General features: G+C 37.9%; 1 protein-coding gene across 4 annotated transcripts in view; it reads left to right on the top strand.

Annotated features, from left to right (window-relative positions):
• CPAP (centrosome assembly and centriole elongation protein) overlaps positions 1-19,229 on the top strand; it is a 62,290-nt gene extending 43,061 nt beyond the window's left edge. For all 4 annotated transcript variants that reach the window (XM_072719742.1, XM_025996616.2, XM_025996617.2 and 1 more), the window contains 7 exons: positions 3,570-3,654; positions 12,241-12,305; positions 12,961-13,080; positions 16,124-16,264; positions 16,344-16,428; positions 16,508-16,628; positions 18,842-19,229. In XM_072719742.1, the coding sequence (XP_072575843.1) occupies positions 3,570-3,654; positions 12,241-12,305; positions 12,961-13,080; positions 16,124-16,264; positions 16,344-16,428; positions 16,508-16,628; positions 18,842-19,034 (810 nt within the window). In that variant the 3' untranslated portion in view covers positions 19,035-19,229. The remainder of the gene's footprint in view (positions 1-3,569; positions 3,655-12,240; positions 12,306-12,960; positions 13,081-16,123; positions 16,265-16,343; positions 16,429-16,507; positions 16,629-18,841) is intronic.
• Positions 19,230-19,868: the final 639 nt, after the last annotated feature.

The raw sequence follows: 19,868 nt of genomic DNA, 5'->3' as shown, positions 1-19,868 counted from the left end.
TTTAAAGAATTATAGCACAATGGGCAGATAATCTTAGTTAAAACAGGCCAAGTGAAGTTTTTTTTTTCTTGCAGAGTCACATGCATATGATTGATCCTTTTGAATTGAGTAATTGGTCTTTCATTCATCTATAATTATGATTTTGATGTGCCAGACACTTTCATGCACCAGGGATAAAGCAATTAACAAAACAGATAAACTTCCTTGCCCTCTTGAAATTTATATTCTAGCAGTGGGAGGTCTATAAATAAGACAGATAATAAAATTATGGTGTGTGACATAGTGACAAGAACCAAGGAGAAAAAAGCAAGGAAGGGGGATGATAACTGTTGGGGTGAGGGGTGTTGCTATTTTAGACAAGATGGCCAAAGAAAATCTTACCTAGAAAGTGGCGTTTGAATAATGGCCCGAATAGGGATACAAATCTGGGAGAGAGCAGAGCCAGCAGAGGAACCCGAGGCCTGGAGTCTCTCTGCTTCGTGGGCCTGAGTATGAGCATGGTCTGAGGCTGGTGGAACTGGAGCAGAATAAGTGGGGAGAATGGTAGGGGATGTGATCAGAGATGTGACGGAGGGAAGTGGGTGCAGAGTTCACTAGGCCTTCATTGATTCCTGTGAGCCCTTGGGTGTTTCCTCTGAGAACAGGAACCCTTGGAGGACTATGATTGGAGTTGACTTAATCTTTTGTTTTAGTAAGTTTACTTTGTCAACTGCCAACTGTAGACTGCACAGGTTGGGAGTGGAGGGGTATAGACATACTTGGGAATACCAGTTAGGAGACTGTTGCAGTAATTCATACCAGAGATAACAGAGGCTCAAGACTGGGAGAGCAGCCATGGAGGGCTGAGAAGTGGATAAAATTTGACAAGCACCACAAGAAGAGAGCATGTATTTCTGGGGGCATGGATATTAGAACTCAGATTTAGACAGGGTAAGTTTGAAATACCTGTGAAGAAGTTAACTGGAGAAGTTTGAAAAGGTGGAGATGTTAATTGGGCAGTTACACACCTATCAGGAGGTCAAGTTGGAGCTCGAAGTTTGGGGGTCATTGGGAGGTGTGGTAAAGCTTTGGGCTGGCAAAGATCACCGGTGCTGAAAATGTGGGTGGTGAAGAGATCCATACACTGAGCCAGACCATGAGAAGGTGAGGGATGAGAAGAACAGATAACCAGAGAAAATGGAGTAGAGGAGGCCAGCGTGGCATCCTGAGAGTCAAGAAAAGAAAGGACTTCTAGGAAGAGAGAGTGACCAGTGGTGTCAGAGGCTGCTGCTAAATCAGATAAGGGCTGAAAATTAGTCATTAGATTTACCAAATAGGGCTGTGTTGAAAATAAAAGTCTAACTGGATAAAAGAGAATGAGGAGAAGTTTTAGACAGTATAACAGCCTGGTGGAAAGATTTTGCAATAAATATAAAGAGATGGGGTAGTGGCTGTAAGGAAAGGGGTGTGTGTGTGTTTTAATGGGAAAATTAACAGTGTTTTGTCTTGGTAGGATTGATTCAATAAAGAGCAAGATACTGATGCAGGAGCAGGTGGGAGAATGGCTGAAGCAGTGTTCATGAATGGCGGTGGATTTAGGGGTGAAGGGAGGGGCAAGACTTGGCCAGGAGGACAGACAGCACATACCTGGTAGCAGAATATCTAATGTGTTGGCCCTGGGCTCAGTGGGTGGTGCCCACTGGTAGGAGGTTCCCTCCTGATGCCTTAACATTGTCAGTGAAGTAGGAAGCTCAGTCATCCTCAGAGTGAGGAGGGAGAAGTGTAGGAGGTTTGAGGAGAGGAAAGAAAGTATGACATAGAGGTTTAGAGATGTGGAAAGCAGAGGGACTGGGGAAGTGCAGTCTGATTCCTGGGCTGCTGTGGAGGCTAACGTAGGTTAGAGATCATACACTTCAAGTGAGAATTGTTTGTATTATTTTCTTGTTCAGCTTTTTGGTTGTAGCGTGGTGGAGAGTTGTATTTTAGAACAGATACGGTCATCCAGGTGAATACTACCGAGTGAGTGAGGGCATGGAAGGGCATGGAAGTCAACAGTATATGCAGCCAGAGCAACTTCAGGGAACCATGCTTTAAGCTGCATGAGAAGGGCATAAGCTATGAGGTTTGAGGGATATAGAAAATCTCTATGGGTCAGTGAGTTGTAGGAGCTTGTGGGCTGTACACATTGGTGGAGTGAGGGTGTTAGAGGAATGAGCTGGAAGGATAGGATACGGCAGTCAGAAAAAAGTGGAATTCACCTGTCTTCCCCAAACATTTTATTATAACAGCATCCCCAAATAGAGAAATTTGAAAGAATAATATGATGAACATCTGCATAGTCACCTGGATTCGAACACTCTTAATATTTGACCACTTGTGTATATGTATTTTGCTGGACCATTTGAGGCTAATTGCAGAAATTGTGGCATCTTACTCCTAACTACTTTAGCATTTTATTAAATAGCATTGGCTTTTTGAATAAACCTGGCTCATTACTTTGTGGAATGCCCTCACATTCTGGCTCTGAGGGCTTTGAAATTGAGATTTTTGCAGTTATTGATAATTGCAGATAAATTGATAATGACTAGTTCTAGAGTTTGCATGCATGGCTGAGGTAGGCGAGAGTAGGTCAGGAAACAGAAGGTAACACTGGAGTTACCTCCTGGCAAGGGGATTCATGGTAGGTGAGTCATGGATATGAGACACAGAGTTGGGGGCAGGGGTGGTTAGGGAGAAGAGTGATTTGTTGGAAGTGGTGATGGGGAGCAAGGAAGACCTTTACCCTACCCTAAACCTAGGGGTGTGAGTGCTGAGGGTGAGAAAGTTCTGTCCCCAGAAGGGGCTGTGGTGAGGAGCCACAGGGCTAGGGCTTTCTGAGCTAGGGCTCAAAGTGAGAGCAAGATGGTTAGGTGTTCATAGGAGGTGAGATAAAGGGGTTTAGTGGTATTGAGTTCCTGCCCTTTTCTCTGGCGAATCTGATAACAGTCACAGAAGAGTGTTTCACTGTGTTGTCTATTATGCCCTCACTTGAAGAATGAATATACAGTTGACCTTTGAACCAGGTGGGTTCATTTGTATGCAGATTTTTTTCAATAAATACAATACAGCCCCGTAAATATATTTTCCCTTCCCTAAGATTTTAATAACATTTTCTTTGCTTAACTTATTTTAATGTAAGGATACAGTACATAATACATGACATACAAGATATATATTAATCTGCTGTTCATGTTGGTAAGGCTTCCAGACACCAGTAGGCTATTAGTTGTCAAATTTGGGGGGAGTCAAAGTTATACATGGATTTTCAAATGCGGGATTGTCAGTACCCCTTACCAACGTTTGTTCAGGGTCAGCTGTGTTTCTTTCTTTCTTTTTTTTTTTTTTTTAGCTGTGTTTCTTTTAAAGGTGGGGTGTGTGTGTAATTCAGTTCTAAATAATATCTTGTTCCCTCTGACCTGTAGTGTTAAATGAAAACAACATAAATGAACAAACTTAAACCATTCTTACTGCAAGCTGAGTGTTAGTTTCATTCATTGTACTAATATGTAGCCTAACACTAATTTTATATTCAAAATTATCTCATACTGTAGAATTCATCAGTTCGATTACAGAAGAGTCAGATTTCTTCAGGAACTCAGGTAGAAAAATACAAGAAAAATCATTTGCTGACACAAGGTAAGTTGCATGATCTTTTTATAAAATATTTCAGGAATTTAAAGAACAGAGAATTTACACCCAATTTAAGAAATAAGACATTGTAAATATCATGAAGCCCCTGCATATTCTGCTCCCCCACTTACTTACACCCTGATAATATTCCTTTGCTTGTTTTTCATTCTTTTGCTACACTGTGTACATAAATCAATATAGTGTTGTTTCTGTGTATCCCTCTACAGTTTGTTTTTTTTCTCTCAATATTTTGATACCCATATCAGTGCATATAAACTCTAGTTTATTGATTTTATTTAAAAATTTTTTTTTAGTTTATTGATTTTAATAGTTGTACAGGTTCTATGTATATTTGCTACAGTTGAGTTTTCAGGTTGATGGACTTCATGTTTTTCTTGTTTGTCAGTAGAATAAATAGCGCTGCAGAATATGTCTGTCGTGTGAGTTTCTTTAAGACACATATCCAGAGTAAGATGCTGGGTCGATCATATCAGGTTTGTGCTGTAGGAAGTTTTCACTTTGTTCTGCAGAATGGTTTTGTCATTTTTTTTTACCATCAGCAGAATATACTCTTTGTGCTTACTCTTGACCTGGTCAGACTGAAATTGTGGCCAGATGGATGTGAAATGGTTATAGTTAGTGTAATTTTAATATGTATTTCCCTGATTACTGGTAAGGTGATGTGAGCATCTTTTTGTATATAGGCATTTGGGTTTCCTCTTTTGTGAAGTGCCTGTTCATTTCTTTTGCCTGTTTAAAACTTTTTCGGGAGGGGAGATTTGTTCTTATTGAAGTTATTCTGCATACTAATCCTTTCTCAGTTACAAGCCCTGCCAATGTCTTCTCCAATCTGGGTTTGTGTTTTTTTTTTTTTATATGCATGTTTTTCCCTTTTTAAAAAAGATTTATTTATTTATTTTGGAGAGAGAGACAGAGAGAGAGAGAGAGAGAGAGTGTGTGTGTGTGTGTGTGTGTGTGCACAAGCTGGGGAGGAGCAGAGGGAGAGGAAGCAGACTCCCCACTGAGCAGGGAACCCAATGTGGGCTCCATTTCAAGATCCTGGGATGATGACCTGAGGGGAGATAAAGAGTTGAAGACTTACCCAAATGAGCCACCCAGGAGCACCTGTTTTTCCTTTTAATATTGAATTTATCAATCTATTTTCATGACTTTAAGAAATCTTTCTAATCCTGAGATCACAAATGTACTATTTTCTCTTACGAACTTTTGTTTTCACAACTGGGTCTTTAATCTACCTGGAATTTTTAGAAATTATTTTCATGAATTAAATTTAGAAAAAAAAATATGCATTTTGATAATAAAAAGGAAATACTTAGATAACTACCAGCTGGATAAATAGAGTAGCAGCACCCCAGAGCTGTCCCCTCCATGATCATATTACATTGCTTCTGTTTGTAGTTTCTACTCTCATAGGTGCAGCCCTAAAAACATGCATTGTCTTTTAACTTTCTGAACAATTACACTGTATGTATTCCATTGTCTTCTTTTATTGTACATTGTTTTTGAGAGTCATGTTGATTTGCAATTCTGGTTTTCACTGCAAGGCAGTTTGAATGTTTATGAATATGTACATTTGACTTCTGTTGATGGTTAAATCTTTTTTTAAGTTAGGGATGTTAAATAGTGATCCTGTGAATATTCTTAAACATTTCTGGTATAAACATTCATTTTTCTAGGGCATGTACTGAAATTACTGGGTAATCAGTAAGAATATCTTTAACACTCATAGATTTTGCCAAAACATTTTCCAGAATGATTTTACTTTCTACCTAGCAATGACTACATTGCTTAGTGTAAGCGCTTGCATTGTTCTACACCATGTTGATACTTGGCATTGTCAGACTTCAATTTTTGCCAGTCTGGTAGGGATGCAACATTATTATTATAGTTTTGATAGAGTTGAGAATACCTTTGCCGGTATTTATTAGCTATTTAGATTCCCTCTTTTGAGAAAAATGCATCAGGTCTTCTACTCATTCTGTGCCATTGTTTGTCTTTTTCATTATTTGTTTGTGGGAGCATTTCCCCTTCCCCCATTCATAATCTTTTAAGAGTTACACATTGAAAATATCTTCTTACAGTCTGTAGCCTGCCTTTTTACTCTTTTATCTTTTGATGAACAAAACTCTTGACCTTTTTTTATTAAAATATATTTGATGTATAACATTGTGCAAATTTAAGGTGTATAATATGTGGATTTGATGTATTTACATATTATGATTGCCAATGTAGTGATGGCAATCATATGTAGTGATGTAGTGATGTAGTGATGACTAGCACCTCTATTATATCACATAATTGTATCTTTTTAGTGGTTGGAGATTTAAGATCTAGTTTCTTAGAAAATTTGTTTATTATAATACAATATTATCTGTATTCACTATACTGTACATTAGTTCTCTAGGATGTACTTACTACTTGTTCCAAGTTTCTACCCTTAAACAACATCTCCCCTGTTCCCCAGACTTTCACCCCCTCATAACCACCATTTCACTCTTTTTTAAAGCTTGGCTTCTTTAGATTCCAAATATAAGTGATATCATACAGTATTTGTCTTTCTCTGTCTGATTACCTCACTTAGCATAATGTCCTCAGGGTCCATCCATGTTATTGTAAATGACTGTATGTCCTTTCTCATGGCAAAATAATCTTCCATTGTGTATGTATATCACATCTTCTTTATCCCATTCATACAGGGAGGGACACTTTGGTTGTTTCCATATCTTGACTACTATGAGTAATGCTGCAGTGAACACAGGCTTCCATACCCCGGTTTTCATCTCCTTTGGGTGTGTACTCAGAAGTGGCATTGCTGGATCATATGGCAGAACTATTTTCAATTTTTTGAGGAACCTCCCTATTGTTTTCCATAGTGGATGAAGCAGTTTAACGTACCCGCCAAAAGTACAGGAGGATTTCCCTTTTTCCACCTCCTTGCTAATACTTGTTATCTCTCGTCTTCTTGATGATAGCCTTTCTGGCAGGTGCGAAGTGATATCTTGTGGTTTTGATTTGCATTTCCTAGATGATTAGCGATGTTGAGCATCTTTACACGTACTGCTGGCCATTTGGATGTATTTGGAAAAAATGTCTCGAGTTCCTTTGCTCATCTTTCAATCATATTTTTGTTGTCACTGAGGTAGAGGAGTTCTTTCTCTATTTTGGATATTAATCTGACAAATGGTCTACAAAAGTTTTCTTACTCTATAGGTTGCCTTTTCATTTTGTTGATTCTTTTGTTATACCAGAAGCTTTTGATTTTTATTTTTGGTTTTGTTGCTTGTGCTTTTGGTATCAAGAAGCTATTGCCAAGACCAGTGTCAAGAAACTCCTTCTGTTTCTCTAGAAGTTTTCTGGTATCATGTTTTATGTTTAAGTCTTTAGTCCATTTCAAATTAATTTTTATGAGTAGTCTAAAATAGAGATCCAGTGTCATTTTTCTGCATGTGTTCAGTTTTCATAACATTTATTGAGGAGACTATCCTTCCTCATTGAATGTTCTTGGTTCCATTGTTGAATATTAATTGATTGTACATGTGAAGGTTGAATTCTGGGCTTTCTGTTCTGTTCCATGAGTCTATGCTGGTACTGTTTTATGCCACTACCATAGTTTTAATTACTGTAGTTTTACAGTATAGTTTAAAATCAGGAATTGTGATGCTTTCAGCTTTGTTCTTTTTCCTCAGGATTGCTTTGGCTATTTGGGGTCTTTTGTGGTTCCATGCAAGTTTGAAGATTCTTTGTTCTAGTTGTATGAAAAATGTCATTGGTGTTTTGATGGGGATTGCACTAAATCTGTAGATTGCTTTAGGTAGTATGGAAATTTTAATTATTTCTATGAGCACAGTGTATCTTTCCATTTATTTGTGTCATCTTTAGTTTCTTTTATCAGTGTCTTATAGTTTTCAGGGTATAGGTCTTTCACCTCCTTGGTTAAACCTACTCCTAGATATTTCATTCTTGTTGCTGTAATTGTAAATGTGATTGTTTTCTTAATTTCTCTTTCTGATAGCTTGTTATTAGTGTAAAAACTCAACTGGTTTTTGTTTTGTTTTGTTTTTTTAGAGAGAGAGAAAGACAGCATGAGTGGGGGATGTGGTGAGGGGCAGAGGGAGAGGAAGAGAATCTCCAAGCTCCGTGCAGAGTCCAATGCAGGGCATGATCTCACCTGAAATCATGACCAGAGCTGAAATCAACAGTTGGGCACTTAACCAACTGAGCCACCTCAATTTATTTCTTTATGACTTTACTGAATTCATTTATTCTGATAGATTTTTTGGTTGGGTCTTTAGGGTTTTTGATATTTAGTATCCTGTCATCTGCAAATAGTGACACTTTTGCTTCTTCCTACCCAATTTGGATGCCTTTTATTTCTTTTTCTTGTCTAATGGTTATGGCTAGGACTTCTGATTTTATGTTGAATAAAAGTGGCAGGAGTAGGCGTCTTTGCCTTGTTCTAATCTCAGAGGAAAAACTTTCAGCTTTTTACCACTAAGTGATAGTTATTTTAATGTTCTTTTCTTTTAACCTTTATACTATGGGTAAGTAGTAATACAATATCTTATTGTAGAATTGGAGTTTTCTGTATTTGATTATAAATTTTTCATCTTTACCATTGCATTGTGTGCTCTTGTATGTTTTCATGCTGCTGATTAGCATCTTTTTGTTTCAGCATTTCTTGCAAGACAAGTGATTAAACTCCCTCTGCTTTTATCTGAAAAAATCTTTATTTCTTCTTCATATATGAGGATAACTTTACTGGATAACATATTTTTGGCTGGCAATTTTATGTCTTACCACTTTGAATATGACATTGCACTGTCTCCTGGCCTCTAGAGTTTCTGCTGAGAAATCCACTGATAGACTCATGTGTTTTTTGGCTTTTTGTTTGTTTTTTTCTTTTTGTAGCTTATTTTTCTTCTAGCTGCCTTTAAGATTCTTTTTTTTTAAGATTTTATTTACTTGAGAGAAGAGAGTGCATGTGCACAGGCAGGGGGAGGGGCAGAGGGACTGGGAGAAGCAGGCTCCCTGCTGAGCAGGGAATCTGACCTGGGGCCCAATCCCAGGATCCTGGGATCATGACCTGAGACGCCCAGGCCCCTTTCAAGATTCGTTCTGATTAATTTTTGACAGTTTCATTATAATGTGTCTTGGAGAAGATCTTTTTACATGGAGATAATAGGGTGTCCTGTTAGTTTCATGGACTTGTTTGTTCAAGTCCTTCAGCAGGTTTGGGAGGTTCTCAGCTTATGATTTCTTTAAATAAACTCTCTGTTCCCTTTTCCCTCTCTTCTTCTGGAACCCCCGTTCTTCAAATATTTGCCTTTCTAATGGAATCTCATAGCTCTTGTTGGCTTTCTTCAGTCTTTAAATCTTAGTTCCTGCTCCTCTTCTAACCATATTATTTCTGTATTCCTGTTCTCCAAGTCACTTTTTTTTTCTTCCATGTCATCTGCTTTGATCCAGATGCTCTGTATTACATTCTTTATCTCATTCATTGAATTCTTCAGCTCCAGGATTTGGTTCTTTTTTATAATTTCAGTCTCTTGTAAAGAACTCCTGTTCATTAATTTATTCCTGATTTAATGGAATTGTCTTGGGTTTTCTTGTAACTTGTTGGATTTCTTTATAAGAACAATTTTGGATTCTTTATCAGTTAGATTGCAGTATTTCATGCCTTTGAGTTTGGTTGCTGGAGAATTATTATTTTTGTGATGCCATTTTTCCTTGATTTTTAAATAATATTTGTAGCTATGGATTTTTGCTTTCACATTCAAACTAGCAGGTACCTCCTTAGTTTTTATGACTTGTTTGATCTTTATAGTTCACTAGGCTGACTACTTTCTTCTGTATTCCAGAAAGTGGTACAATAGCTCCAATTTGTAGTTTCTCCCCTGCCCACCAACTGTGGTCTGTTTTCTGAGCATGCTCTCTGCCTACTGGATCTCACTGTCTTGGAAGTAGATGGGAGAACACCTAAGGAGCAGAGTTGGGGGAGGTGTGGGTTTAGCACTTGTGCTTTGAGGGTGCCCTTGGGCTTGCGGGAAGATCCTTAAGTGGGGTACTACCAGAGACTTGTGGGTGGACATCCTGTAGAAGTGCTGAAGCAGGAATCATGTACCTTTAGTGCTCTTGGATATTCTAGTGTGTTTTCTTCCCTTTCTGTTTCCTTCCCCAAGTCCTGGGGGTCCCTCCTCACAAATCTGGGTGCTGCTGGAGATGGAGGTTTCTTTAGCCGCAACTCATTTAACTGGGCTAGCTGGGCAGTCGCTCATTGCTTTTACTTTCTTTCACTTCCTTTGGAGAGGTTGTTACTGCCACTGCCAAACAACTTAGCTGTGCAGTGTCTCCCTGGGGAGGGGAGCAGCTCTGGCAAGTTCTTCCCTCTCTGTGTGCAAACTCATCTCTATCCTGTTCTAATGGCTTGCTGGAATCTCCCCTTAGGCAGTCTAGACTTCTGCATATTCTCTCTCACCTGTGGGTATCTGCCAAGATTTGTTATCTCTGGGTGTCTTTTCCAGTTGTGGAGGCAGATTCACTGACTCTCTTGAATCTACATCCCTTACTAAGGTCTTATTTTTGGATGCTCAGATGGGCAAGAATCCTCCTGGATTCCTTGGTATAAGGTGCTGAGACACTTTCATTCTGTTTTGGATGTCTAATTAGTTTAAAAATGAGAGGAGAAAAGGAATGGCTTATGCTGCTGTAATACTTGATGGTTCTCCCAGATTCCCCAAATTCTTACTTAATGTTGTGAATTCTAGTTTTTTCCTTTATGGGTAGTGCCTCTTAAGTCTTCCCTATCTTGAAGTCATAAACATATCCTCCTATATTATCTATATCTAGCTATTCATGCACTCTTTATCTTTTATTTTTAAAAAATTTTATTTATTCATGACAGACAGAAGCAGACACATAGGCAGAGGGAGAAGCAGACTCCCTGCAGGGAGCCTGATGCAGGACTCGATCCCAGGACCTTGGGATCATGCCCAGACACTCAACCACTGAGCCACCCAGGCGCCCTTCTGCACTGTTTCTTAAATAATTTAATGTTTCCCAACTTTAATGTTATATGAATTTTACAAGGTATGTTTATATAGTGCTCAAAATGGTAAACACAGACTTAGGAGTCTGAGCTCCATGCTGCTCACATTTCCTGAACCTCACAGTGTCTGCTTAGAGGCTGCAAGTTATTGTTCATGAACAACTTGAGAGAATTAAGCTTGACGGGATTGAATCCTGGTTTTGCTTTATTAGTTGACAACTTTGGCATGTAATTTCCTCAGCCTTGGCTTCCTCACCTGTAAAATGGGGATATTAGTCTTTTCTACGGAGGGTGGTTATAAGATTTAAAAGTAAGGTAATAGCTTAGTTTTTTACATGTGAGGTGGAGGCAATTGTTCTTCATTTATTACATCAAAATAGAGCACTCCTGAGCAGCCTGGGTGGCTTAGTGGTTTGGTGCTGCCTTTAGCCCAGCACTTGATCCTGGAGACCTGGGATCGAGTCCCATATTGGGCTCCCCGCATGGAGCCTGCTTCTCACTCTGCCTCTGTCTGTCTCTCTCAGTGTCTCTCATGAATAAATAAATAAAATCTTTAAATAAACAAACGAAAAAACAAAACCAAGCACTCCATTCATCTCCAGAACCTGTCTTCTGTCCACGTATTTGCCGAAGCCAAAACACTCCCAGGGATTTCTAAACTAATCCTCCTGATGTTGATATTTTCTGAATCGATTAAGTGTGTTGAATCATATGAAATTGCTGATATTTGGCTGAGACCTCAGTGATTTAATAACAGTGCAGTTAAAACATTTCTGTATGACTGGATGCCACACAAGCCTTCTCAGATGCTTGCCAGCCTCCTGAATGGACTCTGCATTTATTCTTCTTCTCAAGTGTGTTTTTCATGTAGCATCCAGTGGCACATGCTTGAAAACTTGCAAATTCAGGAGTGTTCATAAAATGCCCCATTGGCATATAGGAAAAAGATATTGGAACTTCAGTGTATTTTTTTAACATTCACTTAATTTGTTGTTGGTATGTGTGTGTGTGTGTGCTTCTTTTATAGTCTATCTGTGTATTACTAATGCAGCATATGATTGGTGTGCTGGTCATAATCTAAAAAGTTTAGATCGCAGCAATTAGGTCTAGATTTTAATTAAATACCAGTTATTTTGTCAAGCAAAACTCCATTGTTTGTATTCTTAGATGCCTCTATTATATCTACTTTCCACCTAAGCCTCTAACTAAAGTCCCTGTGATTATTTCCAAAATACCTTTGGGTTCATCTGTTAAGTTAGTTGAGTACCTGTCTCTCTTCCTCCAGATTGTAAACCCTCAAAAAATAGATATTCTCCTTGTCTTTCTTGGTCACACAGATTTAAGTGCCTAATAAATATTTGAACTTACACAATAAACTCCGGTGAATTGGTAAAGAAAAATATTAAGAATTCTTTACTTAAAGTAGTTCATAAAAGGATATGAACTAAGGAAATTTTGACCATAATATTAAGTAAATTTAAAACTTTAAACATGAAATTTAATTCTTGACAATTATATTCTAACAGGCAATTCATCTCGAAGATCCAAGCCTACACTTCCTCGTGATTTAGGCAGTTCGGATAAGGGACAAGTAAATCTCTTTATATTTTTATATACTTAATCACAGGTTACTCAGGCTTGAAATTGCTTAGTTAAATGATTTAAGTTTCTAAACCATTTTTAAGGGAGGGTTTCTTTTTCTTTTTTTTTTAAGATTCTATTCATTTATTCAAGAGTGCTTGTGCATGTAAGGAGAGGGGCAGAGGGAGAGATTGAATCTCAAGTAGACTCTGCACTGAGCCTGGAATCTGACCCAGGGCTTGATCTCACGACCTGAGTTGAAACTAAGTCAGATGCTTGACTGACTGAGCCACCCAGGTGCCCCTTATAAAGGAGGTTTTTTACTTAACATTGTAAATATTTTTTTTTAAAGATTTTATTTATTTATTTGTTCACGAGAGACACACAGAGAGAGATAGAGGCAGAGACACAGGTAGAGGGAGAAGCAGGCTCCATGCAGGAAGCACGACATGGGACTTAATCCTGGGCTGAAGGCGGTGCTAAACCGCTGAGCTACCAGGGCTGCCCGGAAATGTTTTTTATATAACACCAAATGCTAGTCATCGAATCATGTAATGGTAGAATATGGAGAATCTGGCATTTGGAAATAAATGTAGGTTTTAGCCGCTTGAAATGTGATTACATGTCCTTTAGGACAGATGAAAGAGAGCCTCTTGTCCTTACAGACTGCCTCACCCAGAGACCCCCCTGAACCAGTGGACTTCCCAGATTCTGAGTGTAAAAAGGACAACAAAAAAGAAGAAAAAGAAGAAATTCAGGGAGAAATCAGTCATCCGGATGGAAAGGTTAAAATTTTTTTTAAAATAAATAAATATAGGTTAAAATAGAGTTAGAACACTTCAATCCTAACTTAATTGATCTTTAAGGCTGTTTGAGGGGGCTTAAGAACTATAGTTCTTTGGAGTGTGACCTTGGTTTGAACCTTTGGACTCCTCTAAAAATGCTTGACACACATGTGCATTTAGTTGCCATTTCTAGTTTAGAGATCCAGCAGAGGAAGGAATACCCTTCCTTTGTTTATATTCTTCTTCTTTGAACACAGCTGCAAAGCCTTTGTTATCCTTTATAATTCTTAAAAGCCTCCATTCAAGACCTTAACTCTCCCTGCAGCCTTTCTGTCCATCTCCAGCTGCACGGTTTTATTTTTGTGCTTAGGAAAGGGTTTTGAGTAGGATACTGCCTGGCTGGGTGTTCCAGCTAGAAATATGAATGCAAAAAGAAGAGACATAAACAGGGTTTGTTAGCAGGGTGGAGATGAGGTCATTTTTCCTCAGGTTTATAGAAAATTTGCTTTTCCAAATATACTAATTTGATCCATTTTAATCAGATTATAAGGCCAAAGTTTACTGCTAGTCTTGAGGAGTGAGGGAAGGACAAAAGAACAGCAGTCTAAGAAAGTAGTTAGACTTTTCCTGTACAAACTCTGCTTTAGTGTAACAAATTGTTGGTGGGAAAAGGTTTTTTTTTTTAAGGAGAATTCCGCTGATCAATGGAAAAGGAATGAGAAAATTTGAGAATCATCATTGGGTAGTCTCTAATGAAATAAGGGATCTAAGCAGCAGTCATCAATAAGCCCTGAACTCCTAGATGAGAGGTTGATGCAGCTTCGTGGCAGGTCTAGCTGATGTGACCCAGTCAGTCTTGAGGTCACAAGGACAGTCATATATTGCACTTCTGAATATGTAGCCATAAGAAGCTCTCTGGGCAGTTTGTAGAAAATATTCTTGCCAGAATAATTCAACCAGACTTTATTCACACCTCTAGATGTAACTCCTAGGGTTTTTCCAGGAAGTATAGGGTGCATGAGAACATGTTAAATGATGCCATGATGGGAAAGCAGTAAAAAAAATTCAAGATGTGGGAAATTTTACATGTTCAATGACCGAGTTCTTTCAACAAGTAATTGTCATTAAAAAGGGGGCAGAGACGGGACTGTTAAAGGTTGAGATTTAAGAGACATGTCATCAAGTGTTGTATGTGGACTTGTTTTGATCCTGATTCAAGTAAACTATAAAAAATTACAATATAATGAAGGAATTATACAGTTTGTTAGGGGCAGTCATGATTTGGTTATGTTATAACCCATCCTTTAATTGTAGTGTTTTACATGTGAAATGATATCTACAGTTTGCTTTAAAAAAAAAAAAAACTCAGCAAAAAAAAAATTGAAGATGACACAAACAAATGGAAAGATACTACATGCTCATGGATTGGAAGAATTAATATTGTTACAATGACCATACTACCCAAAGCTATGTACAGATTCAGTGTAATCCATATCAAAATGCCAACAGCATTTTTCACAAAACTAGAATAATACTAAAATTTGTATGGAATCGCAGAAGACCCTGAATACTGAAAGCAATGAGAAAGAAATAATCCCAGACTTCGAGTTATGTTACAAAGCTATAGTAATGAAACAGTGTGGTCCTGACACAAAAAGAGATACGTAGATCAATGGGACAGAATAGAGACCTCGGAAATAAACCCATGCTTTTATGGTTAATTAATCTATGACTAAGGAGGCAAGAATTTACAATGGGAAAAAAGACAGTTCTCCAATCCACTCAAAATGGATTAAAGACCTAAAAGTGACACCTGAAACTATAAAAATACTAGAAGAAAGCACAGGCAGTAACCTCTGTGACATTGGCTATCCAACATTTTTCCAGATAGGTCTTCTAAGATAGAAACAGAACTATTGGGACACCACCAAAATAAAAAACTTCTGGGCACAGCAAAGGAAACCCATCAATGAAACAAAAAGGCAACTTACTGAATGGGAGAAGATATTTGCAAATGACTTATCTGTTAAGGTGTTACTATCCAAAATATATGAAGAACTTACATGACTCAACAACCAATAAATTAATGATTCAATTTAGAAAAGGGCAGAGGACCTGAAAAGATGTTTTTCCAAAAAGATGTACAGGTGACCAACAGATACATGAAAAGTTGCTCAACATCACTAATCAGGAAAATGCAAATCAAAGCCACAATGAACTATCACATCATACCTGTCAGAATGGCAAAATAAAAAAGATAAGAAATAACAATTGTTAGGATGTGGGGGGAAAAGGAACCCTTGTGCATTCTTGGTAGGATGCAGCCACTTGGAAACAGTATGGGGGTTCCTCAAAAAGTTAAAATAGAAATACCATAATTCAGTAATTTCACTACTGGGTATTTGGGTATTTACCCAAAGAAAACAAAAACACTGATTTGAAAAGATCTATGTGCCCCTATGTTTAGTGCAGCATTATTTACAATAGTCAAGATATGGAAGGAACCTAAGTGTACATTGCTATATAGACAAATGGATAAGGACGATGTGGTGTATACACACACAGACACACACATACATGGAAACATTACACAGCCATAAAAAAAGGATGAGAACTTGCCATTTGCTAGAACATGATTGTACCTAGATGGGAGTATGCTAAGGGAAATAAGTCAGAATAAGTACCATATCATTTCATGCATGTGGAATTTAAAAGATCAAATGTATACACCAAATGCAGAATCAGACCCATAAATAGAGAACAAACTGATGGTTGCCAGAGGGGAGACGGTGGGGTTATGGACAAAATGGGTCAAGGGGAATGGGGGATATAGATTTCCAGTTATGGATGAGTAAGTCATGAGGATAAGGGGTACGGCATAGGGAATAGGTGACATAAGAATGATGGTGTGTTGATACTTGGAGACAATGTTTTTGCTTTTTATTATGAAAGATTTCAAAGTAAGTAATTTGGAAGAGATACTTTTGTCATGTATCAGGATGAAATCTCTTCTATTGATAATCGTGTTTCTCTTCTTCTGTAGATAGAAAAGGTTTATAAGAATGGGTGCCATGTTATATTGTTTCCAAATGGAACTCGAAAGGAAGTGAGTGCAGATGGGAAGACTGTCACCGTCACTTTCTTTAATGGTGATGTGAAGCAGGTCATGCCAGATGAGAGAGTTGTAAGTTTCCCTAGGAGTATTTTTCTCCATGGCTTAAACATCTCTAGAGAAAACATATACTGACTTTATGTCTCTACAGATCTACTACTACGCATCTGCCCAGACCACTCATACTACTTATCCGGAAGGACTTGAAATCTTACATTTTTCAAGTGGACAAATAGGTAAAAATTTGCTTTGCCCTGTCCTAAATACATTCTTTTCTTTAAAAATAAAATACTAATAGTGACCTTTTGTAAACAGAAAAACATTTCCCAGATGGGAGAAAAGAAATCACATTTCCTGACCAGACTATCAAAAACCTATTTCCTGATGGACAAGAAGAAAGCATTTTTCCAGATGGTACAATTGTAAGAGTACAAAGGTATATCTGTTAAATTTGTTTCTAGATTTGCCAATTTTTAACTTGTTTCCAAGTAACTTTTTAAAATCTTGTAACATTTATAGAAGTCATTCAGAATTTCAGTGAGTTAGCAGTATTGAATACAAATATGCACTTTGAGAGCAGCATTTTGGAGTTTAGAACTAGAGACATACAGGTTCTAATATATAGTCTGTAGAGTACTTCCCAAAAGGAGGATGGCAAGTATTTGTATAGAAATAAATTTGGTGAGGCGCCTGGGTGGCTCAGTCGGTTAAGTGCCTCTGGCTCAGGTCATGACCCCAGGGTCCTGGGATGGAGCTCCCCTTAGGCTCTTTGCTTCTCCCTCTGCCTTTGCCCCTCCCCACTGCTCCTGCTCTATCAATCTTGAATAAATAAAATCTTTTAAAACAACAAAAATTTGGTGAAATGTGAAAATGGTGAATAAGACGCAAAGAAGGAAACTGCCCTATCAGGTTTTTTAAAGATTTTATTTATTTATTCATGAGAGACAGAGAGAGAAAGGCAGAGACCTAGGCAGAGGGAGAAGCAGGGAGCCTGCTGACACAGGCAGAGGGAGACATAAGTCAGGGAGCCTGCTTTGGGTCTCAATCCCGGGACCCCAAGATCATGACCTGAGCCAAAGGTAGATGCTCAGCCACTGAGCCACCCAGGTGCCCATGCCCTATCAGTTTTTAAGAATAACCAAACAATGGCTGCAGTTATTTGAGTAAGACTATATCTCTTCTTAGATTTTGATTTGCTGGATCTCCCTGTCCCTGCTTGATAAGCCTTTTATTCCTCTGGCCTCCCTGACTCAATTCCTTAAAATAGCAACTTTTTTAGCCCTTCTGTGTGTTACATTTCTTAAAGTTAGCGACTTCTTAGTGACTTCTTCAGTCCACAGTACAGAGCTTCTTGTAATCACCATTTTAATTAAAACCACGGTGAAGGTTTGTCAAATCCACTGTCTTTAGTTTTTCACTTTCTCCTCTCTTACAGTGTGCATGCATTTAACTAACTTTAGTTCTGTGATAAAAGTTAGCAAAAAAAAAAAAAAAAGAACTAAAATGGAAAAAACACTTCGTGCAAATACTGTAGGAACTTTTTATGGTCATGGTAGTGTTTTTCCTTAACATGGTTTGAAACTTCCTCTGGTGCTCTGCTAAATAAATACCAATCTCTCCTAAAATTTGAGAAAAATCTTAATGTGTACATTATACTTTGAGCAATTTCAGAAACTTTACCTTTTTAAATCTTATGTTTGAAATTTTCTGTGGTAAGAGGTAGAGAAAATAATATGAAAAATTCAATGTACCCATCTGTCCAGCTTCAACATGTATTAATTCATGCCCATCTTTTTTGCATCTGATCTGCACTCAACCAAATCCCAGATACTAGATCGTTCAGGATAATTTTGGCATTTTTGAACTTCATTGTGGTTCTTCAACTTCACTGTGCATTAAAACTACTTGGCGGATTGTTCAGTTGCTGAGCCCTAGGCCAACAATTTGCATTTCTAATGTCTCGGGTGACCCTGTCATCCCTGGTCCTGGCTGCACTTGATAAACAGTGGTTCTCAAGATGGCTTGTAAATCTAATACATGTGGCACAAAGCCTTCCATTCACATAAAGTTTGAGAAATAACCAAAATAGAAAAAAAACCATTGTGTTGAGAAGTGGTGATTCACCATCTATAGGCTAGCTTTGTGTTTCTAAGGGCATATTACAGATCTGTTTAGGGGTTCAGTTTGAATGTCCTGCAGGCACATCAAGTAGTCCTTTTGGGATTAACGGCTTCTTTGTTCCACTGCTTCAGAACAGGTGTGAAGTCTGATTTATGGCCCTTTCCAGGGACATAAACGCTCCTCTCCAACCTGATAAGGAGCAAGCACTTAGGCTGCTTATAACTTTAGTGAAAAGAGTAAAAGGTCAAAACTGAAATTCAGCCATATTAATACAATGCCCAATTTTTCTTAGAGGCACAATACACATAAACTTATTAAAAACTTTTCATGGGCACATTTAAGTGCTAATCTGATCAGAACAATCAACCTGAAGCAGAAACAGGGTGGAAAGAATTTGCAAAGAAGGTGTTGTGCAAGGAGAACAGTGGAGGTTCTAGGAGAGGAGAGAATGGCCAGAATCAAAAGGCCACTTTTAGATCATTTTCCTGTTACATATTTAGTATTTTAAATTATATTTTAAATTTACAGAGATGGCAACAAAATCATAGAGTTTAATAATGGCCAAAGAGAACTACACACAGCCCAGTTCAAGAGACGGGAATATCCAGATGGCACTGTTAAAACCGTATATACAAATGGTCATCAAGAAACAAAATATACATCTGGTCGAATAAGGGTTAAAGACAAGGATGGTAATGTTCTAATGGATACAAAATTGTAATGACCCTGTGCGTGACTAATCATGAAATAACACTAACTTGATTTCTTGTTAAAAAGTATACATTTCTTGTGGATTCTGTGTTTTAATTTATATATACTGTGTGTGTGTGTGTGTATATACATATATGTATATTCCATATATACATGGAAAAAATTATGTTTGGATTATAAAATAAAACAACACCATAGCTTTTTATATTGTTTGAACTGTACAAGAACAGCTTTCATTTTTTTTATTTTATTTTTTTAAAGATTTTATTTATTCATGAGAGACAGAGAGAGAGAGGCAGAGACCCAGGCAGAGGGAGAAGCAGGCTCCATGCAGGGAGCCTGACGTGGGACTCGAACCCGGGACTGCAGGATCAGGCCCTGGGTGGAAGGCGGCGCTAAACCACTGAGCCACCCGGGCTGCCCAGCTTTCATTTTTAATTCACCAGTCTTTCTACAGTTAAATGCATGACTAAGGAAAGCATTATTCCTATAAACTGTGGCCTGCAAAAATAACGATGCACTTTTACTGGTTGAAGATGGTTATAAAAACCAAGAAATACGAGAAATAAAATAGCACAGATTTTCCATGAGCACATCAGTTACAGAATAAGGACTTGCATGGAAAGTTTATTCAGGGAGTAAGATAATGTCTCCAGTCAGAATATACTGTGTTCAATTAATTAGTACTAATAGAATGGGAAGTTAAAACAGTGAATAAATACAAGTAGGTCAAACACCAAAACAGGTCAAAGAATTCATTCTGTGAGTACAGATTAAAAAAAAAAAAAGCGAGGAGAAAATAGTTACTGTGAAGGTAAATAAACTGGTTTTGATGGAGACTTGA

The sequence above is a fragment of the Vulpes vulpes genome, chromosome 9 (assembly GCF_048418805.1).
Source record: "Vulpes vulpes isolate BD-2025 chromosome 9, VulVul3, whole genome shotgun sequence".
Lineage (NCBI taxonomy): Eukaryota > Metazoa > Chordata > Mammalia > Carnivora > Canidae > Vulpes > Vulpes vulpes.
This window is presented reverse-complemented; position numbering and strand designations above follow the sequence as displayed.